General features: G+C 47.9%; 1 protein-coding gene across 2 annotated transcripts; it reads left to right on the forward strand.

Moving 5' to 3' along the window:
* Nucleotides 1-2839: 2839 nt before the first annotated feature.
* Pabpc1l (poly(A) binding protein cytoplasmic 1 like) lies at nt 2840-25818 on the forward strand. Of its 2 annotated transcripts, none has more exons than XM_008851029.2 (14): nt 2840-3032; nt 4847-5040; nt 9064-9179; nt 11429-11568; nt 11731-11825; nt 13617-13754; nt 16227-16322; nt 18709-18957; nt 19676-19766; nt 20519-20635; nt 22128-22234; nt 23218-23311; nt 24801-24931; nt 25263-25818. In XM_008851029.2, the coding sequence occupies exons 1-14, from the start codon at nt 2840-2842 to the stop codon at nt 25329-25331; spliced, it is 1830 nt and encodes a 609-aa protein (XP_008849251.1). In that variant the 3' UTR covers nt 25332-25818. The 2 variants fall into 2 exon arrangements, with proteins under 2 accessions (XP_008849251.1, XP_029410849.1); XM_029554989.1 differs by having other exon boundaries at nt 20534-20635.
* The last annotated feature ends 752 nt before the right edge of the window (nt 25819-26570 follow it).

Raw genomic sequence — 26570 nt, forward strand, 5'->3', positions numbered from 1 at the left:
AGGGGGGAGGACATGAGGTCAGAAGGGAGATGGGAGATGTGGAGGGGGTCCTGGAGGAGTTAGAGTGAGGAATGAGGGTGAATATGATTGAACTACCTACATTAAATGTATGTATATATCAAATAATATTAAATTAAAAATAAAATTAACACTACAATAGCCTGTGTCTGAATATAAAAGTTGCTGGTGTTTGAGGGGTGGACTTTGGGGTACTGATTCATTTTCACAGCCTACTGTGGTGGTTTGAATGAGAAATGTCCCCCATATGCTCAAGTATTTGAACACTCGGTCCCCAGTTGGTGATGCTGTTTGGAGAAGTTTAGGAAGTTCAGCCCTGCTGGGGGAAGTACGTCATCTGATGTGGCTTTGAGAGTTTGTAGCCTTGCCCCATTTCAGGTTGCTCTCTGCTTCCTGTGTTCAGTTGAAGATGTGCATGCTCAGCTTTGGCTTCTGCCTCCATGCCCACCACCTGCTGCCATGCCTCCGCACCATGATGGACTCTCCTTCTGGAAGCATAAGCCTAAATAGACTCTTCCAGAAATTGCTTTTGGTCATGGCGTTTTATCACTGCAGCAAAAAAGCATCTAATGCAACTAACCTTTTTATTCTTTGTATAACTCAATAAGAGGGGGAAGGTGTTCTGTGTGGAATGTTGATTAAAAGGCTCAAGAGGCTTTTTGTTGCTGCTGCTGTTTTTTGTTGTTGTTTTGAGACAGGCTCCCACTGTGTAGATCTGACTGGCCTGGAACTCATGATGTAGACCAGGCTGGCTTCAAACTCTCAATGACCTGCCTGCTTCTGCCTCCCAAAGTTTTGACATTAAAGGCGTGGGCTACCACACTCGACCTCGAGTGTTTTTGTTTTGTTTTGTCTTTTATTGAGGTAGGGTTTCCCTGCAGCCCTAGCAGGCTAGGAACTTGCTATGGAGACCAGACTGGCCTTGATTTCACAGATATTTACCCGCCTCTGCTTCTCAAGTGCTGGGATTAATGGCATGTGCCACCACGACCTGGCTGCTTTTTGGTTTTTGATTTTTTTTTAATGTTATAAGTATTATGCCTATATGTAAGTGCACCATGTGCATGCAGTGCCCAAAGAGGGCATTAGATGCCCCTGGAACTGGAGTTACATATGGTCGTGAGCCACATGTGGGTGCTGGGAACCAAATCTGGTCCTCTGCAAGAGCAGCCAGTGCTCTTAACTACTGAGCCATTTCTCCAGCCCATCAAGACACTTTTGAAGAAGCTACGGAAGGCCGCAGCTGAGGGCTGTGGCAGAAACAAGATGAGCAAACAGTCCCAGTAGGGCTTGGGTCCTAATCATGAAAAGGAGCAGCACTTTGGTGTGCAGCACTGGAACTGCAAGTCCCAACCATATACAAAACATTGCAACATCCATCATTGGTCCCACCTCTGTAACAAATAAAGGAATGAATTGAAGGCCTTCTGGCCAAACCTCTTTCTGGAGTGGCACAGAATCCACCTTTGCAAAAGTGGCACACATGTTTACAATATTCTGTGGTGTCTGCAAATGTTGTCACCAGTGTCCTTTTGAGTCACTGAGCCTCCCCTAATAATTGAACCAACAGTCAAACTGGACAAGGTACTGGAAGGGATGCTGCCCATCCCTCCCTGTAGATGCTTGGTAGAAGTAAGATGGTGACCCAAGTAAGAGTACAGCCAGAAATGGCGGCACTGGCAATACAAACGAGCACAGACACCTGTGACTAGGGAGGAGGGAAGGAGTATCCAGGGCGCTGAGTGCACAACAGTGTGGATGGTAGCACTCTGGATGGTAGCAATCTGGTTATAGTCAGACGCTTGACTATGGATGGCTCAACTGGACAGGGAGAACTGGCAGGAACTGGGTCAGCCTCTGGGAAACAACAGAATCTGGAAGGAGCTACATAATAGAGTTAAGGAGGAATCTCAGCCCTTGTGTGGTTGCCCAAGGGTCCGAACTGTCACATGCAATCTTTAGTCCCTCTCGAGACACAGAACTGGTTTGTATCCTCAGTGCAGAAGGGTGGGACTGGACCTGGATGTTCTGAGCAAAAGCTTTCTTGGGGGCAAGATAAAATTCTGTTCGTGTTTTGTCTGTGTCCCTTTCCCTGTGCCTACAGGTGGCTGTACACACATGTGGATGTCAGAGGTCTACCGTTTCCCACCTACTTCCTCAGTCTCACACTGAACCTGAAGCTCACAGTTTTGGTCAGACTTGCAGGTCAACAAGCCCAGAGACTGCCTGTCTCCACCTCTCCAGCTCTGGGGTACCTGTGCCCACCACCATACCTGGCTTTTATATGGGTGTTGGGGAGCTGAACCGGGTCCTCATGCTTTCACTCAGGAGGCACTTTACCCATTGATCCATGTCCCTAGCCCCCGAATTCATTCCAAAAAAACCTTGAAACAGGTTATCTCAGAATTTTCCAGTACCAAAACAGCAGTCTCTTTGAATCATTCCCAAGACAGATTTGTCCCCATTTTACAGAAAGGGAAACAAACTGGAATCAGAAAGGCAACGAATGGCCTGGAGTTTGAACCTGCGCTGGGCGTCCCCTAACCGGCTGCACCCACATCTCAGCAGCCCTGCCCCAGGCCAGGCTGACTCCTCGCTTTCCTCCTGGGCAAGGTCTGAGATGCCTGCCACCTGCGCCCTTTCCCCGGCTGAAGGCTCCCAGGTGGATGGGGCTGGGCTCCCGGGATTGGCACGCAGTCCCGGGAGGAGCCGGTAAAGGGGAGGGACAGGCGCGGGCGGGGAGGCAGGCTGCAAGAGTCCTGGACCACCACATTCACCAGGCCCTGGAGCCCTGCGCTCTGGGGCAGCTCGGTGATCCATCATGAACTCCGGAGGCCAGGGCTGCGCGCTCTCCTCGCTCTACGTGGGCGATCTGCACCCTGATGTGACCGAAGCCATGCTGTATGAAATGTTCTCCCCCGTGGGCCCCATCCTTTCCATCCGTGTGTGCCGCGACGTGGCCACCCGGCGCTCGCTGGGCTATGCCTACATCAACTTCCAGCAGCCCGCTGACGGTGAGCCCAAGAGACCAAACCTTGCTGTCAATCTCATTGGGCAAAATAATTCCTTCTGATTACTATCATCCTACACTGGGAGTCTTATTTCAAATGAACCTCTATTACCTCAACAATTATGTCTTTTCCTGTCTTTTGATAGAAATGGGCCTGCAAGTAATGGTGGTTAACTTTTACTGCAGGTCCACAGAAGGGGAGACAGCACCAGTACCCGGCCACCTGGCTTCCATCTTCTGTTTCACAGTCAGGGAAACTGAGGCCCAAAGACAGGGAATTGGTTGGAGGCAGTCACTTAAGGGTGAACCCATGATTCCTGCCAGGTTTGTTGGTGTTGCTTGGCTTTGCAGAGAGAGATTAAGCCCAAGCGCAAACAACAGAACCGTTTTGGAATCAGGCAGACCTGGGTTAGAAACCCCAAAGCTATGCGACCTTGGGCAAGTTGCTCAACCATTCCTAGCTGAATTGTCTGTGTGGGAAAACTGGGGTCCTTCCTCCCTTCAAGTGTGGCTGAGAGTGTGAGAGATTGAAATCACCTGTTAAAGAAGTTGCCCAAGGCCTTGCAGCTGGAGAGTAAGGAACCTTGGGTTCCTGGCCTCAAGACCTCTGCACCAGGCGCCTGGCTTTCCTAGGCCCAGAGAAGTTGCCCCTCTAGGCTTTGTCCACCAGTCAGGACTGGAAGGATTGACGTCTGGACTTCTACTGAGAAAGAAGGACAAAGGTTGAGAACAATGGGTTTTGCTGGAGCTCTGCCCCACAGGGCCATCTTTGGCACTTCTTAATCTGTAAAGCAGGACAAGGCCTATTCCTGAATAGAGAAAAGAATGGAGAATTAGAGTCTCAGTACCAGAGGCACTGGAAGCACTCTTAAGTGACAGCCTAAGAATCCTTCCAGAAATGTAGCCAAGAGCTGCCTGGCTACTGGGGAGGCTGAGGTAGGAGCGTGAATTTGAGGTCAGCCTGGGCTACATATTGAGACTTTGCCTCAAAATTAAGACTTTTAGTTCAGGTTTCTTGGGTGTGGGAGGTTCCCTGAGTTAGGGGTTTGGTGTCCCGGTTAGGGCCACTTCCTGTCTCTTCATCTTCCTCTGAGCCTTTCTGCAAGCCTCTCTGTAAGGCCCCCGGAAGAAACAGGACCTGAACCCTTTGGCTCCAGCCTGTAGGAGATCTGGGCTGCATGTTAGCACTGGATGAAAAGCACAGGCTTCTGTGGCTTGTTTCACGGCACTTCTCGGCCCCCTCGGTGCACATGAAGCCAGAGAGTCCCCAAAGCAGAGAACAGCATACTATCTTGGACGAAGAGGCTATGTGGTAGGAGGGTGAACAGAAGCTGCTCTTTGGGGATACACTGGCATTTCCCGAACACCTATGTCCTGTGTAGCACAAAAATCAAAGGACTGCTTGTTTCCAATCTGCCTGAAAATCTAGCAGTAGCTGGCATTGTCTCAGTTAGGTTTGGAAAAGAACGTGCTATCATGTGCTTGCTTCACAGGTGGGGACGAGGGCTTGGTGAGAGAGTCACTTCACTTCCCTCCTTTGCATGTTCACCTATCCAGTGTGCTTTCAAGGCCACAACAGCCTGGCTCTGCCTTTCTGAGCCTCAGCTTTCCCAGCTCTAAAATGGGGATCCATTGTCATGTGATGACACTGGGTCTTCTGGACAGTTTGAGTTGTGTCATGTGCACTAACTCCCTCAGCTTAATCCACCTGTGCCTCCAGACGCCTATTTCAGGTGAGACCCAGACAATGGCCTGCCATGGAGATTCAGGGTCAGAAATTTCCCCTCACATATTTCTTTCCTTCCTTCTCCTGCCCAGCGGAACGGGCACTGGACACAATGAACTTTGAGATGATCAAAGGCCAGCCCATCCGCATCATGTGGTCCCATCGAGACCCAGGACTTCGAAAGTCTGGTATGGGCAACATCTTTATTAAGAACTTGGAAAATTCCATCGACAACAAAGCTTTATATGATACCTTCTCCACCTTCGGGAGCATCCTCTCTTCTAAGGTGGGTATGCCTCTCTGGGGGAGTCAGTGTCAAATACCTCTGTGGTAGTGGGATGCCAACCAGCCTCATTTCACAGGCTTCAGGTACAGCAAACACTTGACCAGTAGCTGTTCTTAGTTTATCTTCCTGCAGCTGTCAGAGGTTACCTGTGCACCCAGCAGTCAGTTCACGGCTGTCAACCCCACTGTTATTTAGTTTATAATTCTGCATTGGCAATTTGGGTTGAGCTCAGCTGGGGGTTCTTCTGGCCTTGGCTGGGTTCCCTCACATGCTATCTGAGCCTGGTGGGAACACTCGTGAGAGTGGCTGATCTTTCATGTCCTACGGAACATCTGGGATTTTCTCCATGTGGTCTTCTGTGCTCCAGCCACTCTCCCAGCTGTGACAGGTCCCAGAAGACAGAGTGAAAGTTCAGCAGGCTACCTGAGACTTCCACTCAGAACTGGGACCTGTTACTTCCACTGTTTTCTGTTGACCCTACCAAGTCATAAGACCAATGCACATTAAAGTGAGGGGACAGTGAAAAAACAGAATTGATGTATGGCTTACAGGAAAGCCATCATAGCAATCAGTCGGTCACATTTGGTTTGGGTTTTGTTTGGTGCTGGAGAAGGAGCCCACTCTACCATCCGGTACGCACTGAGCCATCCACCTAGTTCTTACATTTTCCCCCCAGAGTCTCAATACATGGCCCTAGCTGGCCTGGAAATTGTAATGTAGACCAGGCTGGCCTTGAACTCACAGAGATGTGCCTGAATGCTGTGATTACATCTTGTTTTTAAGATTTTCTTGCACTGGAACATAAATTCCTTCAGAGTGGTAATCCTGTTCGTAGTCACTGCTGTCTTTGTCTTCTTTTTGTGCTCAGTTTTCTGCATCAGTGACCACACTGAATTTCTGCCCATCATGACATGTGATAAGTACTCAGTGTACTAATAATATCATTTGAGCAGGGCTCTGATTTGTTCTCTGACCTGTGTAGGAGGATGTACAGGAGCAGAGGCCTTACAGCTGCAGGTCAGTGTGTGCTGACTAGAGGGATGAAGCCAGCCTGGTGTTGTCTCCTGAGTGTTAGGACTCATCAGATCCCCTGCAGTCTCTGGAGAGGAGACATACAGCAGAAATATAGCAGAGGTATAGAGCTTTTCCACAGTCCCTAAGCTCTCAGCTGAGCCTCCCACCGTCCCTGTGAATAGGGCTGTCTCTGGAGCTCAAAAGAATAGATTGAGACCGGAGGTGCAGTAATGTTCTAAGGGAGAGAGACAGGGCAGCTCCCTGTCTTTGAAGACCAGTGGAAGGAAGATCTTTTTTTCTGAGACAAAGTCTTACTGTGTAGCCCTTGCTGACCTGGAACTCACTATGTAGACCAGGCTGGCCTCAAACTCTGAGATCCACCTGTCTCTGCCTCCTGAATGCTTGGATTAAAGGCATGTGCCACTGTGCCTGGCTTCAGAATCAGGATTTTCCAGCTTAGTTTAGTCTTCTGGATCACTGAGCACTAGACAGAAAGCTCTAGGTGACACAGGTCTTTGCAGGCCTAATGAGGCTCTCTTGTTGGCCTGGTTAGGAACAAGGCTTACAATAAGGTCCCTAGACCCAGGAAGATCCCAACTGGTTGGAAATGGTCAGACTTAGGATGACTGGAAATTAGGCTCTTGAGGGAGGACTGGTTCTCATGTAGTTAGAGGACCCAGGAGGAGAGAGCCATTAGGCTAGTCAGGAAAGATTTCTGCGGTGCTGTATGAAGAACACATCATCTGAGTCCGGCCATGTGCAAAACCCAGGGCTCAGCAGCGAGGCAGCAGGAGGCAGTGAGTCAGACTGAGGTCTTTGAGGCTGGATGTTCTGGGCTCAAATCCTTCAACTTCCTGGCTATGTACCCTTAGGCCAGTTCATTAACCTGCCCATACCCCAAGTTCCTCTAATAGGGGGCAGTGGTAGAAGCTCCTTCATTGGCTTGTAGTGAGATGAACTGAGTTAAGTGTAGCCCATGAAGGGGTATCAGAACATGATGCATCTAAGTGATGAGTGCAATAAGTCTGGAGGGGTGTTCCTGCAGAGCATAACAAAGAAAGTACATGATATCCTTAGCAAGTGATGGACCCATAGCAAGTGATGGACCCAGAGGTGGGGCCCAGTCAACCTGGTTGAGTGTGAAAGTGCTGAGACTTGAGCTAAATCAAGATCAAGGGGGCCTGTTTGGGGCCGGGGAGGTAGAGGAGTATGTGATGGGCAAGGGTTTTAAAAGGTATTATGTGTTTGAGTGTATTGTCTGCATGTGTGTTAAGTGCATCCATGTCATGAAATGCCCATGGAGGTCAGAAGAGGGTGTTGGATCTCCTGGAGTTTGAGTATTTTTCTTCAGTTAAAAAAATGTATTTATGTGTATATGTGCGTCCTTGCTTGTCTGTATGTATACCTCGCATGTGCAGTGTCCAGAGGCCAGAAGAGGGCATACATATATATATATATATATATATATATAAATTAAATGAGGGCTGGAGAGATGGCTCAGTGGTTAAGAGCACTGGCTGCTCTTGCAGAGAACCCAGGTTCATATCCCAGCACCCACATGACAGCTAACACTGTTGGTAACTCCAGTTCCAGGAAATTCAACACCCTTTTCTGACCTCTGCAGGCATTGCACAACACGGGTGCACTTACCTACATCTACATACAAGCAATATACTCATGCATGAAATAAAAGTAATAAATTAAAAAAAAATTTTGTCTTTTTGAGACAGGGTCTCCCTGTAGCCCCAGCTGGCCTGGAACTTGCTATGTAGACCAGGCTGGCCTCGAACTCACAGAGACCCACCTGCCTGTGCTTCCCAAGTGCTGGGATTAAAGGCACGGCCTTAAATAAAAATTTTTTTTAAAGACTTGAAAATGCCTATTAAAAATTGAAATGAGGGACTGGAGAGACAGCTCAGTGGTTAAGATCACTAGCCACTCTTGCAGAGGACCCAGGTTTGAATACCCACACCCAGACAGTGGCTAACGACCATCCGTAACTCCAGTTTTAGGGGATCTGATACCCTCTTCTGATCTCTGTGGGTATTGCACAACACAAGTGCATTTATATACATGCAGGCAATACACTCATAGACACGAAGGAAAAATAATAAACAAAATATTAAAAAATTGAAATGAAGTGCTGCGTGGTGACACATGTCATACCTTTAATCCCAGCACTTGGGAGGCAGAAGCAGGCAGACCTCTGTGAATTTGACGCCAGCCTGTTCTACACAGCAAGTTCCAGGCCAGCAGGGGCTACAGGAAAACCCTGTCAAGGCAAAAAAAAAAAGAAATGAAATGAGTCTTTGCCCCAAGTGAATAAAGCATGTTGTTGAAATAATATATGAATTGGTAATATTTAAACATCATGTGAAGTGGAAGTGAAAATAAGGCTCTGTTTTTCCATCTCTAGTCCCAAGAAATTATCACGGTCAGCAACTTTGTGAACTGGGTAACACACCTATAATCCCTGCATTTGAGAAATTCAGGTAGGAAGATTCCAAGTTTGAAGGCAACCTGGGCTGCATAGCAAGATCCTGTCTCCAAACCCCTCCCCCAAACAAACAAAAACAGTTGTGTGTGTCTGTTTCAACCGCCCCCACCCCGCCCAGCAATCTTACAGATAGCTGTCAGCCTCATAATCTACCACATTCTCTTCAGCCTTGCACATACAGCAGACCAGGGCACTGTACTGTAGCTAACCAGCCTCCTCGGTGGATATTCACAGGGTTTCTAAGTTGCCATTAGAACCAGGAAGCTGGTATAGGGTTGAAATCCCAGGTTCATTCCTCCTTATACATAGCCACCTTGAGCAAGTAGAATGATCTCTCTGAACTCCAATTTCCCAACTCTAAAACTGTTGTGAGATATTCTCTCTCTCTCTCTCTCTCTCTCTCTCTCTCTCTCTCTGAAAACTAGAAAACTAGACCCTTTTATGTGCTTAGCAACTTGCCATCTTTCCCCCTCTGAACTCTAGTTGGATGGTCTGTTTGTCCTTCCTCCCAGGTGGTGTACAACGAGCATGGATCTCGGGGCTTCGGCTTTGTACATTTTGAGACCCATGAGGCTGCACAGAAGGCCATCAGTACCATGAATGGAATGCTGCTAAATGACCGGAAAGTGTGAGTGCCTGGGCCAGGGGGAGGGGCTGAGACCAAGGGGACAGGACCATCGCATCAACCAGGAATATTGCTTCTGCTATCTAGTGGGCACCGAGGGCTGGGCTGTTAATGTTCTTCTTCCAAGTATGACCTCAGGCCACTTCCTCAACCTCTCAGTGACTTTTTCCTCATGTAAAAATGGAGTTGATAGCTGTCTGTGGTGGTTTAAATGAGAATGTCCCCAATAAACTCCAAGTACATGGACATGTTGTCCCCAGTTGGTGACACTGTTTTGGGAGGTTTTAAAAGGTTCAGCCTTGCTGGAGGAAGCAAGTCACTGGGGGGAGGGCTTTGAGAATTCTTAAGCCTTGCCAGATTTCCAGTCCCTCTCTGCTTCCTGTGCCTGCTTGAAGATGTGATTGCTCGGCTTTCTGCTCCAGGCACCTGTGCCCGTACGCCTTGCCTGCCATTATTGATTCTTCCCCCTTTGGAACCGTATGCCAAGTAAACTCTTCCTTCTATACGTTTCCTTGGTCATGGTGTTTATCACAACAACAGAAAGTAACTAACACACTGTTCAAGGACCGTTAAGAAGGAATGGTAGAATTCTTTAGGGGTGGCCAAAACATCGGTGGACTTGGCGATTTCATCTGTTTTCAGTTTTCTTAATACGGCTGCAAGGTTTTTTTCTTAAACCCTGTGTGCTGTTTCATGGGATTTAGGAGCACAAAAAAAAGAAGGCATATGTCTTGCCTGCCCAAGTCTGCTATCATCCCCACTCCACAGAGGGGAAAGTTGCACTGCAGATCTGGAGAGAACCAGCTTCCGGCTGTTCCTTCCCTTCTGCCCATCTAATGACCCAGACACCTGGTCAGCTGTGGAGGAAAGGCAGGCCTTGTTTTCTTGAGACAGGGTCTCATGTACCCCAAGCTGGCCTTGAATTTACTGTGTTGCTGAGGATGACCTTGAACTCCCTGTCCTCCTGTTTCCACCTCCGAAGTGCTGGAACTAGAGATGTATGCTTCCATACCAAGATCCAAAATACCTTTGAGTTGCCAGGTGCACTGAGTTATTTGATCTGGAGTTTCTTGAAGAGCCCTGTTGACTCGTCCCTCTGATTTTTGCTGGGTTTTCCTGAATTTGCAGATGTCGTCCTTGTGCCCTTTAGCTCTTAGTGTCTGTTCCAAACTGCTTGGGATAAATGTGTTCCAGACCACCTGACTTTCTTACACTGTGTTTTGTTTTTATTTTTTACTTATTTTTTCACTGATTGCTTCTATTATATCATGTACAGGTTCCCTTAGCTTTTACAGGCTTCATTGCTTATATGTTTTGTTTTGATTTATTTTTATTTTATGTGTATGAGCTGCCTGCAGGTATACCTTACTGATTCCAGTAAGGTATAGTAGTGTGTGCCTGTAGTCCCAGCTGCTTTGGAAACCAAGGCAGGAGGATTATTTGAGCTCAGGAGTTCCAGGCCAGTCTAGGCAACACAGCAAGTTATCCCCCTTCCCTCAGATAAGAAACTATTTTCTTAGATGTGTTTATGTGAACTTAGAAATTCCAGACTTTTCCTTTCTTTCTGGCTTTTCTTTCTTTCCTTTTTTTCTTTGGGTTGAACTACGGTGTCACATATGCAAGGCAAACACTCTACTACCGAGTTATATCCCCAGCCCAAAACTTCTAGATTTTGAAATTCATGTTGTATTTAAATGATACCAGTTCATCTTCCCCACCCCAACCCTGGTGACCCTGGCATTGACCATGGCTAATTGGTTCACTTGTTTCTCTAGTACTCAGTGTTTGTTAAGCGAATAAGCACCGCCCCATGATATGAACCGAATCCTAGATTTGCAGGAATGAACCCCAAGGCTCAGAGAGCTTAAGTAACTTGCTTAGGATCACACTACTAGGCAACCGCAGAGTGAGGATTCAGGCTCTTGACTGGCTCCAAATTCGTGCTCGTTCCCCTGTGCTCTTAGCTGCCTGGTCTAGAGCACTTGTTCTGTGTGCATTTATCACAAGAACGAAATCTCTGTAACCTCGTGCAAGGGTCAAGCTCTGGAATGCATCTTCTTGCCTATTGAAAATAGCTGGACTTTGGACACAATCAGTCTGTAGAATATGGCCCTGCCTGGGTCCTGATGATGGATACAGAAGCTGAAGGAGGGTAGCAGTTGGCCCAAGTGACCCAGGGTCGCTGGGTAGACCCAGACTGGGATGGAGGGGTGCTGAGGCTGGTGGCCTCTACCCTGTTGATGTGTCCACAGCTTTGTTGGCCACTTCAAGTCTCGACAGAAGCGGGAAGCAGAGCTGGGGGCTCGGGCCCTGGGCTTCACCAACATCTATGTGAAGAACCTGCAAGTGGACATGGATGAACAGGGCCTGCAGGACCTCTTCTCCCAGTTTGGTGGGCATGTTCCCCAAAGGAGGAGGGGGATCACTGTTGTTCTCCTTCCATGCCCAGCTGGTGGGGAGGGCCTCCCTGGGGCTTCCTGAGGGCTTGTAAGAAGGGAGGAAATATCCCGGGCCTTCCCCCAACTCCTAGTTGAGCCAGCTTGGTCCTTCTCAGGGAAGATGCTGAGCGTGAAGGTGATGAGAGACAACTGTGGCCAGTCCCGGGGCTTTGGCTTTGTCAACTTTGAGAGGCATGAGGAAGCCCAGAAGGTAGGCGCTGCCCCATGGCTCTGCTCCTTAGTAGGCAGTACTGGGAAGCAGGACACTCAGGAGTGGGTCTCCAGCTACTCACAAGGCGGGGAGGGCAGAGGGCCCTGGGAGGGCAGCAAAAAGCCCCTTCCTCCCTGGGCCAAGAAAGTGGGAGAGTCCTCCACATAGGCAAGGCCCTTCTAGTCCATGATGTAAGGACTGAAGGCTTCATCTTTCCTTGTTGCTTCGAAGCCTTGAAGTTTAAAGAATTGAACATTTAGGCAGGGAAGCAAAAGTCCTCACTACATGTAAGTATTTACTAATGAACTGAACAGATTTCTTAAGAAATCTGTTCCCTTTAAATATTTCTCCCCACCCCAATATAAAATCCTAAACGCTGAGTTAGTATATATTTGGGTCTGACTTCTGCTTTCTGTGGCTAAGCTAATGAAAATTCAGTGCTACCAATGGATTACAGAGAGAACTTGCAAATCTGGCAAAACATGCAGTATTTTATGCCATCAAGCCTTAGATCTAATAGGTTTGGGCCAGTTAGGAAAAGAAAAATCAGGGAGTTAATATGCAAATGTTTCTAAGAATCTTATTTCTTTGTTTCTATCTTTATTTTATGTGTCTGAGTATTTTGCCTGCATGTATGTAAATGTACCCATTAGTGCAATGTTCCCAGAAGAGGGGGTTAGATCCCCTGGAACTGGAGTTACAGATGGATGTTAGCCACCATGTGGGTGCTGGGAACTGAACCCAGGTGTTCTGCAAGAGTAGCCAGTGCTCTTAACCTCTGAGTGATCGCTTCAGCCCCCTGCCCCCTTTTTTGAGACAGGGTCTCACTTTGTAGCCCTGGCCAGCCTGGAACTTGCTATGTGGAACAGGCTGTCCTCAAATTCACAGAGATCTGCCTGCCGCTGCCTTCCAAGTGCAGAAATTAAAGGCCCAGCCTGTTTCTAAAGATCTTTAATGAAAGCCCTCACAGTTAGCAAAAAGGACTGTTTCATGTTGTGAAATATAACATGAAGCATGGCAATTAGATTGTTGCGTCATTTTGAAAAAATGATGTTTGTTGCTTTGTTTGAATCATTCCTGGATGATGGCAATAAAAATATGAATTTGGGGCTGGAGAGATGGCTCAGCGGTTAAGAGCACTGACTGCTCTTGTAGAGGACCTGGGTTCAATTCCCAGCACCTACTTGGCAGCTAACAACTGTCCTAACTCCAGTTCCAGGGGACCTTCTTCTGACCTCCGTGGACATTGCATGATACGGGTGCAACCTACCTACATGCAGGCAATGCACTCATACACACAAATAAAAATAATAAAAATATATAATAGATAGAAGATCCATAATCAAAATTGAAGAATCTATCATTTATTCTGAGATCTTGTTCTGTGCTTTAAAAAAGTGATTGCACTTATAGATGAGAGGAATCTGACTAGACAGCAAGTGAATGGACTTTCACTGGGGAATGCCTGGGAGCACTTGACTTGACACAGTGGGCTTTAACACCCAGGACTGAGTATATGGGTTCCAGTGGGGGGCTATGGGAGGGTGCTGGTGGCCACGGGGATGTAGAGATGATTCAGATTGTTTGAGATATTATGTATGAAATACAACAAAATTTAATAAAAACAATTTTTTTTAAAGTGACTGCACTTTAAGTGGGCTTTTTGCTGGAGCTAACTATTCCCAGCTAGGAAGGCTGGCCTGCAGGTGTCCCCCCCTCAGCTGGAAGGCAGGGTTGGATACCAGGGCCACATGTGGATAGTCACCCTGCACACTCCCTTCTCCTCCCCAGGCTGTGGACCACATGAACGGGAAGGAGGTGAGTGGGCAGCTGCTGTATGTGGGCCGGGCCCAGAAGCGTGCAGAGCGGCAGGATGAGCTGAAGCGCAGGTTTGAGCAGATGAAACAGGACAGGCAGAACCGCTACCAGGTGAGGCCAGGCCCGGGGCAGCTGCAGCTTCTGTCTGAAGGTGGCTGTATGTCCGGGGCCCTGAATGGACTCCTTCCTCCAGCTCCCTATTTCTAGGAACTTGACTCAGGGCAGGAATCAGATGAGCACTGGAGTGAATTCCACTGCCTCACTCATAACAGAGGAGAAGTGGGATGTAATCAGACCATAAGGGCTAGTTGGGGTGCTGTTGACCTCTCAGAATAATTCTTTGTGTAGAAACTGGGTGGCACCCCTTGCCCTGCATCTTCCAGTCACGAACAACCAGAATACCCTGCATTTTTCCAAATACCCACAGAGGACATCCTACCCTCGGTTGAGATATGTCACATCCAGAAGTTGGAATGTTGTACAGTCATCAAAATTACATTAAGCTGGGACTTGGGAGGCAGCTCAGTGGGTAAAGTGCATGTTGAACAAGCCAGAGGACCTGTGCTTGATCCCCATCACTCACATATAAGCCAGGTATGGCAGTGCACACTTAAAATCCCAGCTCTTGGGAGGCAGAGACAGGTGGATCCTGAGGACTTGCTGACCCACCAGCATAGCCTAACTGCTGAGCCCAAAGCCCCAGTCTTGAAAAACGAGGTAGAGAGTGATTGAGGAAACATCCAACACCAACCTCCAGCCTCTACATGTGCACCCACACACATAAACAAATTACAGTAAGTTGGGACTGGAGAGATGGCTCAGCAGTTAAAAGCACTGGCTGCTCTTGCAGAGGATCTGGGTTCTGTTCCAAGAACCCACATAGTAGCTCATGACTGTCTTTAACTCTTGTTTCGGGGGATCTGACACCTTCTTTTGGCCTTCATAGGCATTGCATAACATGACTGCACTTATATAACGCAGGCATAACACTCATATACATAAAAGAAAGTAAATAAATAAAAATTTTAAATTACAGTAAGTTATTTTTTGTTTTTGACACAGTCTCACTACATAGTTCTGTTGACCTGGAACTCACTATGTAGACAAGGCTGACCTTGAACTTGCCATGATCCTCCTGTCTCTGCCACCCAAGTGCTAGGATCATAGTTATAAGCCACCACACACCACAACTTAATCAATTAAAATTAATATTGTAGATCAGTACAATATAGCCTTCTTTTTGGAAATTAACCCCTCTAAATTATTTAACAAAAATTTAGATTTTCATGGAGTATGAACATGTGTGTATATCCTATTGTGTATGCATGTACACCGTATGCATACATACACCCACATATGTGCATCCATACTTGAGTCTCATGCTCTACCGACAGAGCTAACCGGGCATTTATGTGTATTTATACTCAATGAGAGACCACTTTCTCCACATTCCAGAGACATTTGCCAATGTCTGGGACTTTCGGTTGTCACATTTGGGACATAGGGTTCTACTGGCTTGAGACCAGGAATGCTGGCAGCTATCCTGTGATGGACAGGACAATCCCTATGACAAAGAGCTGATGCAAAATGTTACTAGTCAATAGCCAGTAACTCCAGTTCCAGGGGATCTGATGCCCTCTTCTGGCCTCCGCAGGCACTGCATGCACACGGTACTTGCATTCAGGCAAAACACTCATACACATAAAATAAAAATAAATATTTAAAAATGTTACTAGTGCTGAGGTTCAGAAACCTTGGTGTGCACACATGTGTACACACACATGGTGCGCATTTTCAGGGCTTTGAGTCTTACAGAAGAAATTGCTCAGCATATAATGTGAGCAAGCAGAATAACAAGTCATACACTGTGTTCTGCTGTACACACACCAGTGTTGGGGAAGCGCGCCTGGAGGGAGGAAACCAAGTCCTGCGGGCAGCTTTCAGATTCTGGAAACGTACGTGTCCGTGGCGAGGAGCCCAGGCTCGGCCACGAGGCTGTCTGGGTTACTGCTGGCTCTGATACTCCTAGCTCATGCTCTTGCCGTGTTTGTGCTTCCGTTCTGACTTCTTTGAGACGGGGATTAAACTCTCTTTGTCTTCCGGCTGTTGTGGAATAGGGCTTAGAGTGGTATCTGGCTTCAGGCAAGAGGAACATGCTGAGCTGGTAGGTAGGAGAGTAGCAGCTATCTTACACTCTGTGACAAGCCCGGAATTGTTCTGCCAGGAGCTCTACCTACAGCTACTCTACCCAGCCTTCTGGACGGCTGTGGACCTACTGAGCTCCGAGCCTCAGCCTGTCCCAGGACTCTGACCTCCCTCGGTGACTCCCATGTATGAACTGGGAAAAGGCTGTGGGAAGTGGGGATCTGCTCAGGTGTGTGGGTACTGTTGAAGCCCTTTGGAGTTGTTTGGGCTGCAGCCACCAGGGACAAGCGTGCTGAGTGACCGGGCAAGGGTGCTGCAGGAGACTGAGAACAGGAAACTGGGCTTCTAGTGTCCCTTGTGGCCAAGTTAGCTCCTTGCTCTCTCCAAGGCAGTCTGGGGTTTGAGGGGAGGAGCACTGAACAGTATCCCTTCCTTCAGGGTGTGAACCTGTATGTGAAGAACCTGGATGACTCCATTAATGATGAGAAACTGAGGGAAGCATTCTCTACCTATGGAGTGATTACCAGTGCTAAGGTGAGGGTTGCACCACCTCTAGGGGGCAGCTTTTCTTCACTCTCTCAGTCCTCTCCACCCCTCCACCCCTCAACCCCTCACCCTTCCACAATTCCCAGCCTCTTGCTTGGCTTCCAGGCACTTGGGATGGAGCTCTCTTTTCCTGTTCTATGTCCTTTGACATTCACGGTCCACTTGTAGCCGTGACTGGGTCAGTCAGGAAGAAAATAAACATGGTCTAGCCATAGAGCTGGACTTGGGGTGCCACAAGCATTTATTGAATACCTACTATATGCCAAATTCCAGAAACTTATCCCATTCCTGGGCCTTAGTTTACCCATCTGGAAAATGAGACAGCTGGGCTGTACAGTACTCTTCACTCACTCTTTCCCATTTATTGAGCACCAGCTGTGTGCCTGATCCTATGAGGTACCTGAGATGTGATGAATGCCCATTCTGCTCTGTAGTTCTTTGACTGTGAAGGAGTCTTAGTGACTGTGCTTCATCTGTAGGACGAAGGTACAGGGGCATACCACATGGGTATTAGCCCTGGTCTCTTTGAATTTCTTGGGCAGTTCTTAAATAGACACCCGAGTCTCTAAGGCCATGACCTGAACATTTGACTTTATTTTTTTCTGAGACAGGAATCTCACTATGTAGCCCTGATTAGCCTTAAACTCACATAGATCTATCTGCCTCTACCTCCTGAGTGCTGGGATTAAAGGTGTACACTACCATGTTCAGCTATTTTTTAATTAAAAGTTCTTTATTACATTTAATTTATTGTATATATGTGTGTGCATGTGTGCATATATGCATACACCATAGTGTACATGTGAAAGTCAAAGGACAACCTGTGGGAGTTGGTTCTCTCCTTCCACCATGTGAGTCCCAGGGATCAAACTCAAGTTGTCAGGCTTGGCTGCAAGTGCCTTTACCCACTGAGCCATCTCACCAACCCTGGGACTTTTTAAAAGGTTCCTAGGTGATTGTAAGATAGCCTAGGACTTATTCATTCCATATCAGCCTCTGTGGGAAGCATATAAAAAAGTAAGAGGTGGTTCCCTGTCTTTGAGGAGCTTATGGTCTAGTGAGGAAGTCAGATGCATCACAATTACAAGATGGGAGACAGGGGCTGGGGAGATGGCTCAGCTGTTACGTACTTCCTTGTAAGCATGAGGACCTGAGGTCTGTCCTAAGAACACAGGTTATAAAAAAACCAAATGTGGTGAGTGGCACTTGCTTACAATCCCAGTGCTGAGGAAGACGGAGACAGGTGGGTCCATGGGATTTGCTGGCCAGTCAACCGAGCCTTCTTTGCAAGTTTAAGGCTAGTGAGAGACCCTATCTCAAAACAAGGTGAACACCATCTGAGGAATGATATTTGATGTCGTGATAAAGACGGAGGCATGACTGGTATTGCAATACTTATTTTGTTGCCCGTATTTGTAATAGAAGAAAATGCTAATGTGAAAATAAAGATGATGTTTTGTACACACAAGTTCACAGAGTCTATGAATGTCCCTCCCAAAGGGGTCTTTGGACCTTCAGCTGTGCCTAGGCATGGCAGTCTGAGAGTCACTGTGCTACAATGTGGGCTCTGATGGTAAAAAGAGCTCTAGACTTCACATAGCGTGTGAACCAGGCCTGTTCTGGTCTTGGAAGAAAAGAAGATGATTTGTTTAACAGTGAAATCCAAACAAAGCAAGCTTGGAGTTGAGATGGATAACAGTGAACACTCCGTAGAACTGTGCCATTGTTCATGGAGTTTTGACACATGGACTTAACATGAGGGGAGGCTGGGTAAAAGATACATAGCAGCCTCTGTATTGTTTTTCTTTTTTAAGCAGTGAGACAGGTTTCACAGTGTAGCCAGGATGGCCTTGAACTCCTGGCTAGCACAGGCTGGCTTCAAGCTCACAGTGATTATCCTGCCTCAGCCTCCCGAGTGCTGGGCTACAGGTGTGTGCCACCACACCTCGTTCTCTGTACTGTTCTTCCAACTTTTCTGAAAGTCTAAAGTTACTCCAAAACTAAGATATTTTCAGAAGGCAGTTGAGAACATCTTTTGCAAACATCTGAAGAACCCAGCCTCACACCTGGAGGAGGCAGTAGAAATCACCACTGTGTTGAGTCCAGGTTGTCCATGAACCAACAGGCAGGTGGCCCTGGACAAGTCACTCTGGAGTCTCCCTTTTGCTCCTGTAAAGAGGAAGTCACAGAACCTCCCTCATCAGGAGGCTGTGTGAGAGCCACAGCCACAAAGCTTTGTGAAATGTTTGCATACCATAGGCCTCAGTAAATGTGGGTATGGATGGTTCACCCCACTGTCAGAGGGGAGGAGAAGAGCAGAGCTCAGGCAGCTCCCTTGCTCGCCCCAGCAACCCTTGTCTTATCTTGCTTTTAGGTGATGACAGAGAGTAACCACAGCAAGGGGTTTGGCTTTGTGTGCTTTTCCTCCCCAGAAGAGGCAACAAAGGCCGTGACAGAGATGAATGGGCGCATCGTGGGCACTAAGCCTCTGTACGTGGCCCTGGCACAGCGCAAAGAGGAGCGGAAGGCCATCTTGACGAACCAGTACCGGAGGCGCCTCTCCCGCCCAGTCTTGGGCTCCTTCCAGCAACCCACTAGCTACTTAGTGCCTGCTGTGCCCCAGGTGCAGTGTGCCCACAGCTCCCGCAGGAAGGTAGAACTTCCAGACAAATATAGGTTCTGCTGAGAACTCTTTAGGCAAGCTGCTCCCACCCTTAAGTCTGGCTTTCTCCATCTGTAGAGGGGCACTGTATGCAGTCAAACAATGTCTTCCAGTCTGTGTGAGATTCCTCAACAGTGTGTGGACGTGATTCTGGTTAAATGAGTTTGGGAGATGGTACATTAAATATAGGTCTGAATTTCTTTATTGTATCAGTTATGTCAGAATCCATTGACTCTCCTAAATAGCCATAGAGCCGGTAGCATTTCCCAGTCTCATATGGTCATGCCCGTGAACACCTCCCCTGACTGTTAACATTCTGAAGGACATGGCTGAGGAAAGGACCTCACAGGACATAGAGCAGTAGAAAGATTTGAACCACTCGAGGCCCCTGAGTCGATAACATCCTTTTAGAGTTGCTTGAGCTGGCACAAATTAGAGTAAGACAAGACAGACTGTATCTAGGTCACTGGGCTAGACCTGACAAGGAGCAATGGTTGAAATCTGAGCTCTTTCTCTGAGGGTTTCAAGGTTAATGGGCATCCTGAGATGGGAGGATGGAGCCTTCCTGTCAGCTTTGTGGGCCTGACCTAGCCTATCTTCTGCAGGGACAGTGTAGCTCTAGCAATGGTGTCCCTGACAAGACACAAAGCCCCTCATCATAGATTCTCTTCTCCCATAGTCTCCAGCACAGGCTCTGTACTATGGTTCTGGCTCCATAGCTCCCGTGCATCCTGACCCCAGGTGGACAGTCCAGCCACAAGGACCTTCATGTGAGTGACCCAACCCTTCCCACTTCAGCCAGGCTTAAGGATGTGGTGGGCCCTGAGAGAAGAGGCAGCATGTGACTAAGGGGCCTAGCCTGGCGTTGCATCTCTCAGCTAGCTGCTCTGAACCTCAGTTTCCTCTTCTCAACTCAAGGCCCGAAGCAGCAAACACGGTTGGCAAGCCTGACACAGACAGGCCGTGTGGCTGTTGCCAGCTCTCTCTGAAGGCTGCCTGATTTACAGCTGAAAATGCTCGCAAAGCAGAGAAAATGAAAGTCTTTTGGCCACATTGTTGATGAATGGCCTTTTCTTTCTTTCTTTCTTTTTTGGGGGGTCTTTTTGAGACAGGGTCTCCCTGTAGCCCCAGCTGTCCTGGAACTCACTATGTAGACCAGGCTGGCCTTGAACTCACAGAGATCCACTTGCCTCTGCATCCCAAGTGCTGGGACTAAAGGTGTGTGCCACCATGCCCAGCAATGAATGGCCTTTCTAAGAGCTGAGTTCACACTCGAAACTCCTGGGACTAAGATGATTTAGATTTTTCAGAGCTCTGAGGAAACATGAGCTGGCTCTGTCATGGCCGGCTTCTATACACTTTCCCTAGAGTTCTGGGTCAGGATGAATTGCCTCATCTCTCTGCTGTGAATTTCTAGTTTCTCTCCCCAGCCCTGGGAACTTTAGGATATAGTATGCTACTTTGACTAATCCTCCCCCCACAACCTTTCTCTCTCTCTCTCTCTCTCTCTTTGTGCCACAAGCCACCTGCCCTCCAGTTGCCTCAGTGGTGCAGCCACCAAGCACATCCCAATACCCCTGTGCTCACCTCAGCAGTGTCAGGCAAGCCTCAAGCCAGGTGCCTCACATGCAGAGAGTGGGTGAGTGTGCGTGGGGCTAAAATTTGGAATGGGGTGTGTGTGAGGAGGGTGAGGCAAAGTCTTAGCATTGGGATTGGCACTGGAGGGGAGTTTAGACAAGGCTCTAGTGACCTTGCTTAGCCATGTCAAATTGGAGGCTGTCTGTGATCTCCAGCTCCTGGGATTCAGTCTGTGGTATAACACACCTAAACACAAAACTTATTGCTTTAATTTTTGTTATTTTTATTTTATGTGTATATTGCCTGCATGCGTGTAAGTGCATCTGTGTCGTGCAATGCCCGAGGAGGTCAGAAAAAGGCATCGGATCCTCTGGAAGTGGGGTCATGCATGGTTGTTAGCCACCATGTGGGTGCTGGGAATCGAACCTGGGTCCTCTGCAAGAGCAGTCAGTGCTCTTAGCTGCTGAGCCATCTCTCAGCCCTAATTTTAATTTTTAACACAGGGTTTCACTATGTAGCCCTGACTGGTCTGACACTATGAAGACCAGGCTGATCTTGAATTCAGAGATCTGCCTTCTTCTGCCCCCTGAGTACTAGGACTAAAGGCATGTGACATCACACCACGATTATCATTATCATTTTAAAAAATATTCTTATGTGTATGCATGTATTGCCTGTGTGTAAGTGAGCCTGTGTCATGCAATGCCCTTGGCGGTCAGAAGAGGGCATTGGGTCCCCTGGAACTGGAGTTAATGAATGGTTGTTAGCTGCCACATGGGAGCTGGGAACTGAACCCAGGTCCTCTGTAAGAGCGGCCAGTGCTCTTAGCTGCTGGGCCATCTCTCCAGCCCCTGCTTTATTATTTTTAAGCCTGTACTTCAGTGGCACTCAGTACCTTCACACTGTTAAGGATGAATCACAACAGTTGTCACCGTCATCTTGAAAGCTTTTTGTCTTACAAAACTGAAGTTCTCATTAAGCCATAACTCTTCATTTCCCCCTCTCAGCCCCCGGAAACCACCATTCTATTTTTGTCTCTATGAATTTGCACTTGATCTTAGCCAAAAGGCTAAGAAGCAATTGTCTGTGACTTTAAGCATGCTGTTTATTTCATGTAAGTGGAATCATACGGCATTGGTCTTTTGTGACTGACTCACTTAGCACAATGTCCTCAAGATTCAGTTATGCTTTGGCATGTTGGAATGTCTGCCCATTGTATGTACAGATCACACTTTGGCTATGCATTCACCTGTCGATGGACGTGTGGGTTACTCCTAGCTGTAGGGTTGTAATGAACACTGCTGCTAGGAACATGGGTTTGCAGATCTCTGAGGCCCTTCTTTCAAGTCTTTGGGATACTTATGCAGAAATGCAGTTGCTGGATGTATTGGTTCTGTTTAATGCTTTGAGGAACCCTGGTGCTGGATTTCTGCAGTTGCTGTACCTGCATTCCTGTCAACAGTGCACAAATATTCCAGTGTCTTTACATTTTAATCAAAACTTGCTACATAAATTTTCTAAGTAGCCATTGGAATCCTGTTTATTTTTTACAGCCAACATTGGTACCCAGACCACAGGACCAGGTGGGGAGGGATGCTCTATTCCAGGCCGGCCTCGCCTGCCACACAGAGGCTCCTCAGCTGTATACAATGCCCGTGGGGTAAGGCTGCCTGCTCACTCTGGGCTCTGGGAATCCTAGCTCACAGCCTTGGTTAAGGTGTTGTCCCTCTGGGCCTTGCTTTTCTTGGCCTGTAAAATTTCATTTACTAATATGTACAGTCAGTTAGAGGTCATCCCTGCTAACAGAAGGGAGATAAGGCCAGGGCCACACTTTGTTTACTAGTTACAATTTTTTTCTAGGTTACTATGAGAATTAATTTGTACTATCCTAGTATTTCTGTTGAGCAGAAGGGAAAGGTATTCTAAGAATATGCTGAGTGATTAAGCTTCAAAATAGAACTAAAACTGTGTATTATAATTAAAGCTATGTATCTCCTTACCACTCCATCCCCCAAAGATCTCAAATTCAGCATTATCATAACATGTCAAAAACTCCAGTAAGTCTAGTTTGAACTATGTCTTGAAAAATAAACAAGGGTAGCCTTTAAACAGCAATAGTGCTTTTAAAGTTAGCAAGGTGTCAGGGACTATGGAGGTGCATACCGGTAATCCCAGCACTTGGGAAGCTGAAGGAGGAAGAGGAGGAGCAAGAGTTCAAGGGCAGCCTAGGTTACATGGTCTCTCTCTCTCTCTCTCTCTCTCTCTCTCTCTCTCTCTCTCTCTCTCTCTCTCACACACACACACACACACACACACAATCAAGGTGAATGTTTTCAGGTGATATGTCTATAAAGTTTACTGAGAAAAGCGCTTTATTGGCCACAAAGTAACTAGTGCTGTGTATCTTTCACGTGACAGCATTCATGAAGGGCCTTTGTTGGTTCAGAGTATGCAAGTTTGAACATTATTTTGTCTTCTGATCCATATGCCCCTGTAAGGAATGTGCTGCCCTACTTGATTGTCCAGCCCTTCCTCCCCTCTTCCACAGCCTCTCCTGGAAGCTTGTGTTCCCCTGGCAGGGTAAGTGTGCGAGGACTTTCCCATCCATGTGGTTAAGGTATGTGTTCCTGGCACCATGTGCAGGTCCAGGAGCCGGCTATGTACGTCCCTGGCCATCAGCCCCTGACAGCGTCCATGCTGGCTGCAGCATCTCTTCATGAGCAAAAACAGATGATTGGTGAGTGGTGGGCTCTCCTATGCAGGGGCAGGAAGGGGGACTTAGAGAGCTGGCTAGCCTACCAGGAGTACCCTGAGTAAGGAAAGATGTCTTGTCACTGACTGAGATGCTGGGTAGCCTTACACTAGCTGCCTCTACTTCCTAGGCCTCTGTTCTCTCGTCTTGAAATACCAGTGGGCTAGTGCTCCCAAAGCTTTTCCCAGGTCTGCTGTCTGACTTAGGTGGGAGATACCTGAATGTGGGATCAGGGCCAGGAGACAGAGTAAGGGTATACCCTTGGGAAATGGCCCAGGGTGGGCATTCTGTGTCTTCATACTTCTAATATGAGGAAGCTGGGGCTAAATTTCATCTATCTCCTGGTGCCCCCTGCAGGGAGGTGGGAAATAACTGTGTGTTGGGTAAATACAGGTGGCTCCCACTGGACTCTGAGTTCCTAGTATAGTTATCTCAAGCCCCAGCATTTCTGACAGGCTCTACTAAAAGATACCACTAGGGGGTCTGGGGCGATGGTTCTTTGGGTAAGAATGCTTGCTGTGTAAGCATGAGGACCTGAGTTTGAATCTTCAACACCCACATGAAAGCTAGGCATGGCTGCATGCTTGGAACCCCAACGCTGGAGAGTGGTGATGGGCAGAGGCCAGGAGTTTGTTGGCCAGCTGGTTTATGGAGAGCTTCAGGGTGAGCGAGAGACCTTATCTCAAGGGAGTAAGGTGGGGAGTGATAGACCAGGATACCTGCATTCTCCTCTGGCCTCTGTATGTGCACACAGTTGCACACACGCACACACACACATACATTCATTATGCACACAGATGTCACTAATGTCAGATTGAACAACTTGTTCCCGGCTGGCTGGTTCTTCACCTCGTGATGTCCCCAGCCCCTTCACTGAAGGCCCCATTGCCACTACTGTATCGTCTCTTCAGCTTACTTGTGAGGTTTTCCCACTTCACATCCCACCTCAACACAAAAGCACATGCTTCATGTAGACTTCATTAGCATTTGTCTGTAAACATGGCAGTTCATGGGAAGACCTTTCTACTCACTTAAATACCCCATCCTGACCTGGTCTTCCACACATTGCCAAGATGGGCCAACATCCAAACTAGGTTCTGCTTTTAGAAATATGTGGTGGGGGAAGGTGGATTTATGCTGTTCCCCCTCCCCCCACCAAAGTATCAAGTTTAGCCTTACATCCTGTCTAGAATATCAGTGTGTCTAGTCAGAACGCCTTCTCACAAAATGAACAAATGTAGTCTCCAAACTCAACTGACTTTGCTGCAGATCATTCCACATGATGTTGCTAAGGTGGGTTTATTATGCCCACTTTGCAGAAGTTCCCAGTAAGGTTGAGACAGCCTGGAACGAGAGGTTCTGGGACAAGAACCTGGTTGTCCTCCCTGCTTCACTCCACACCACTTCTGGGATGCTTGGCTTTGAGGCTTTGAGGCAGGTGTGTGCTTAAGCTATGAGAGGTTGTTCCACACAGGGGAGCGTCTCTACTCCCTCATCTGTGATGCCTACGCCCCCCTGACTGGCAAGATCACGGGCATGCTGCTGCAGATGGAGAACTTGGAGCTGCTGCTCTTGCTGGAGTCTCCAGAGTCCCTCCATGCCAAGGCAGGTGGAGGCGGGTGGTAGGACAGCAAACAAAAGCTGTCCAGCAAGTTGGACAGCTGCTATCAATGTAGCTGAATCTCAACCGAGGGCCCTTCATGCCCTCGCAGACAAACTCTGTGTGGCTCCATAGGCAAGGTTTTGGTATAAGTAGCTGTGTTCTGACAGTGTAGAGGTGAAGGTTGTTTTGGTGTCCAGCAGTGCTACCTGTGTTTCGAGATGGTGGCAAGAGGGCTGGAATGTTCTGAGCAGCGATGAAGTGGGTTGAAGCCATGGCGCTTCTGGGGCCCTGGTGGGGCAGCTGCATCAAACTCCTCTCACTTGTGTTCCACAGATAGAAGAGGCGGTGGCGGTGCTGCAGGCCCACCAGGCAGTGGAGTCAATGGAAGGCTACACGAACTGAAAACTCTGGACGGCTGGGGGTGGCAGGAGTGACGACAGAGCAGCTGAGCCCAGGAGATGCTGTGGAGAACCAGGCAGAGGCTGACTTTCAGAAACTGTGCTGCTGCTGCTGGCTTTGTTAGAAGCACCAAAGAATTTGGTGAAGCTGAGCAGTCACAGGAGACATCTGCTGTGTGATTGGAATGCTGTAGTGAAGGAGGCACTGTCGCACCAGCTGCCCTGCCTGGCTCCGTTCTGCCTGCCTGAAGGCCTGGCCTGGTGTGGTCTACTCCACCTTCCTAGCTGAAGACTGGGTATCTTCCATACTTTGGAAACATTTATTTTTTTCCTTCTCCCCCTCCTTCCTAGGTAATGAACGTCTCCTTCCCTCGACTGCCAAGGGTACAGCATCTCCTGCTCTTGGCTCTAAGGCCCTGGAAACTGTAACTTATTTCCCTACCAGTCTGTATCTGTATCTGAGTTTTGGATGTGGAATGAAGACTGGCGATGCAGTCCACTGCTTACCTTTTGCTTTATATATTAAAAGTGCTGCAGAATCTACCTTGCCTCCCAGGAGTCCTTCTTGTGTCTGAGGGAGGTAGAGCTGAGCAAAATGTGGATCTGACTGGGTTGAGGCTTTGACTGTAATTAACAGACCCCCAAGTGCTGAAGTACACAGAAAGATGTGTGTTAGCACAGAAAGGTACTGGGAGCTGAGCTTGACGATGATACCTCTGAATCAACCCACCTGGCCCACCAACAGCACAGCAGAGAGAAACTATGGACTAAAGCCCCAGGAATTCACATCCGAAGTGTGTAGCATTTCTGCAGGCTTGAGTGTCCTGAAGGGCAGGCAAACATCATAGAAGCAAGCGATTACATATAGGTCCCAGCAGACCAAAGGGTCATTAAGAGCTCAGCAGGCAGCAGGACGTGGTGGCACATGCCTTTAATCCCAGCCCTTGGGAGGCAGAGGCAGGCGGATCTCTGTGAGTTCAAGGCTAGCCTGGTCTACATAGTTCCAGGACAGCTGGGGCTACAGGGAGACCGTCTCAAAAAGACAAAAAAAAAAACCAAAAAACAAAAAACAACAAAAAAAAAAACTCAGAGGGCTGGAGAGATGGCTCAGTGGTTAAGAGCACTCTCTTCAGACATCTATGGGCATTGCACAACATGAATGCACTTATATGCATGCAAGCAATATACTCATAAAATAATAATATAGTTTTGAAAGAAGAGCTCTTGGGGCTGAAAAGATGGC

The sequence above is a fragment of the Nannospalax galili genome, unplaced genomic scaffold, assembly GCF_000622305.1.
Source record: "Nannospalax galili isolate Female #2095 unplaced genomic scaffold, S.galili_v1.0 scaffold205, whole genome shotgun sequence".
Taxonomy (NCBI): Eukaryota; Metazoa; Chordata; class Mammalia; order Rodentia; family Spalacidae; genus Nannospalax; species Nannospalax galili.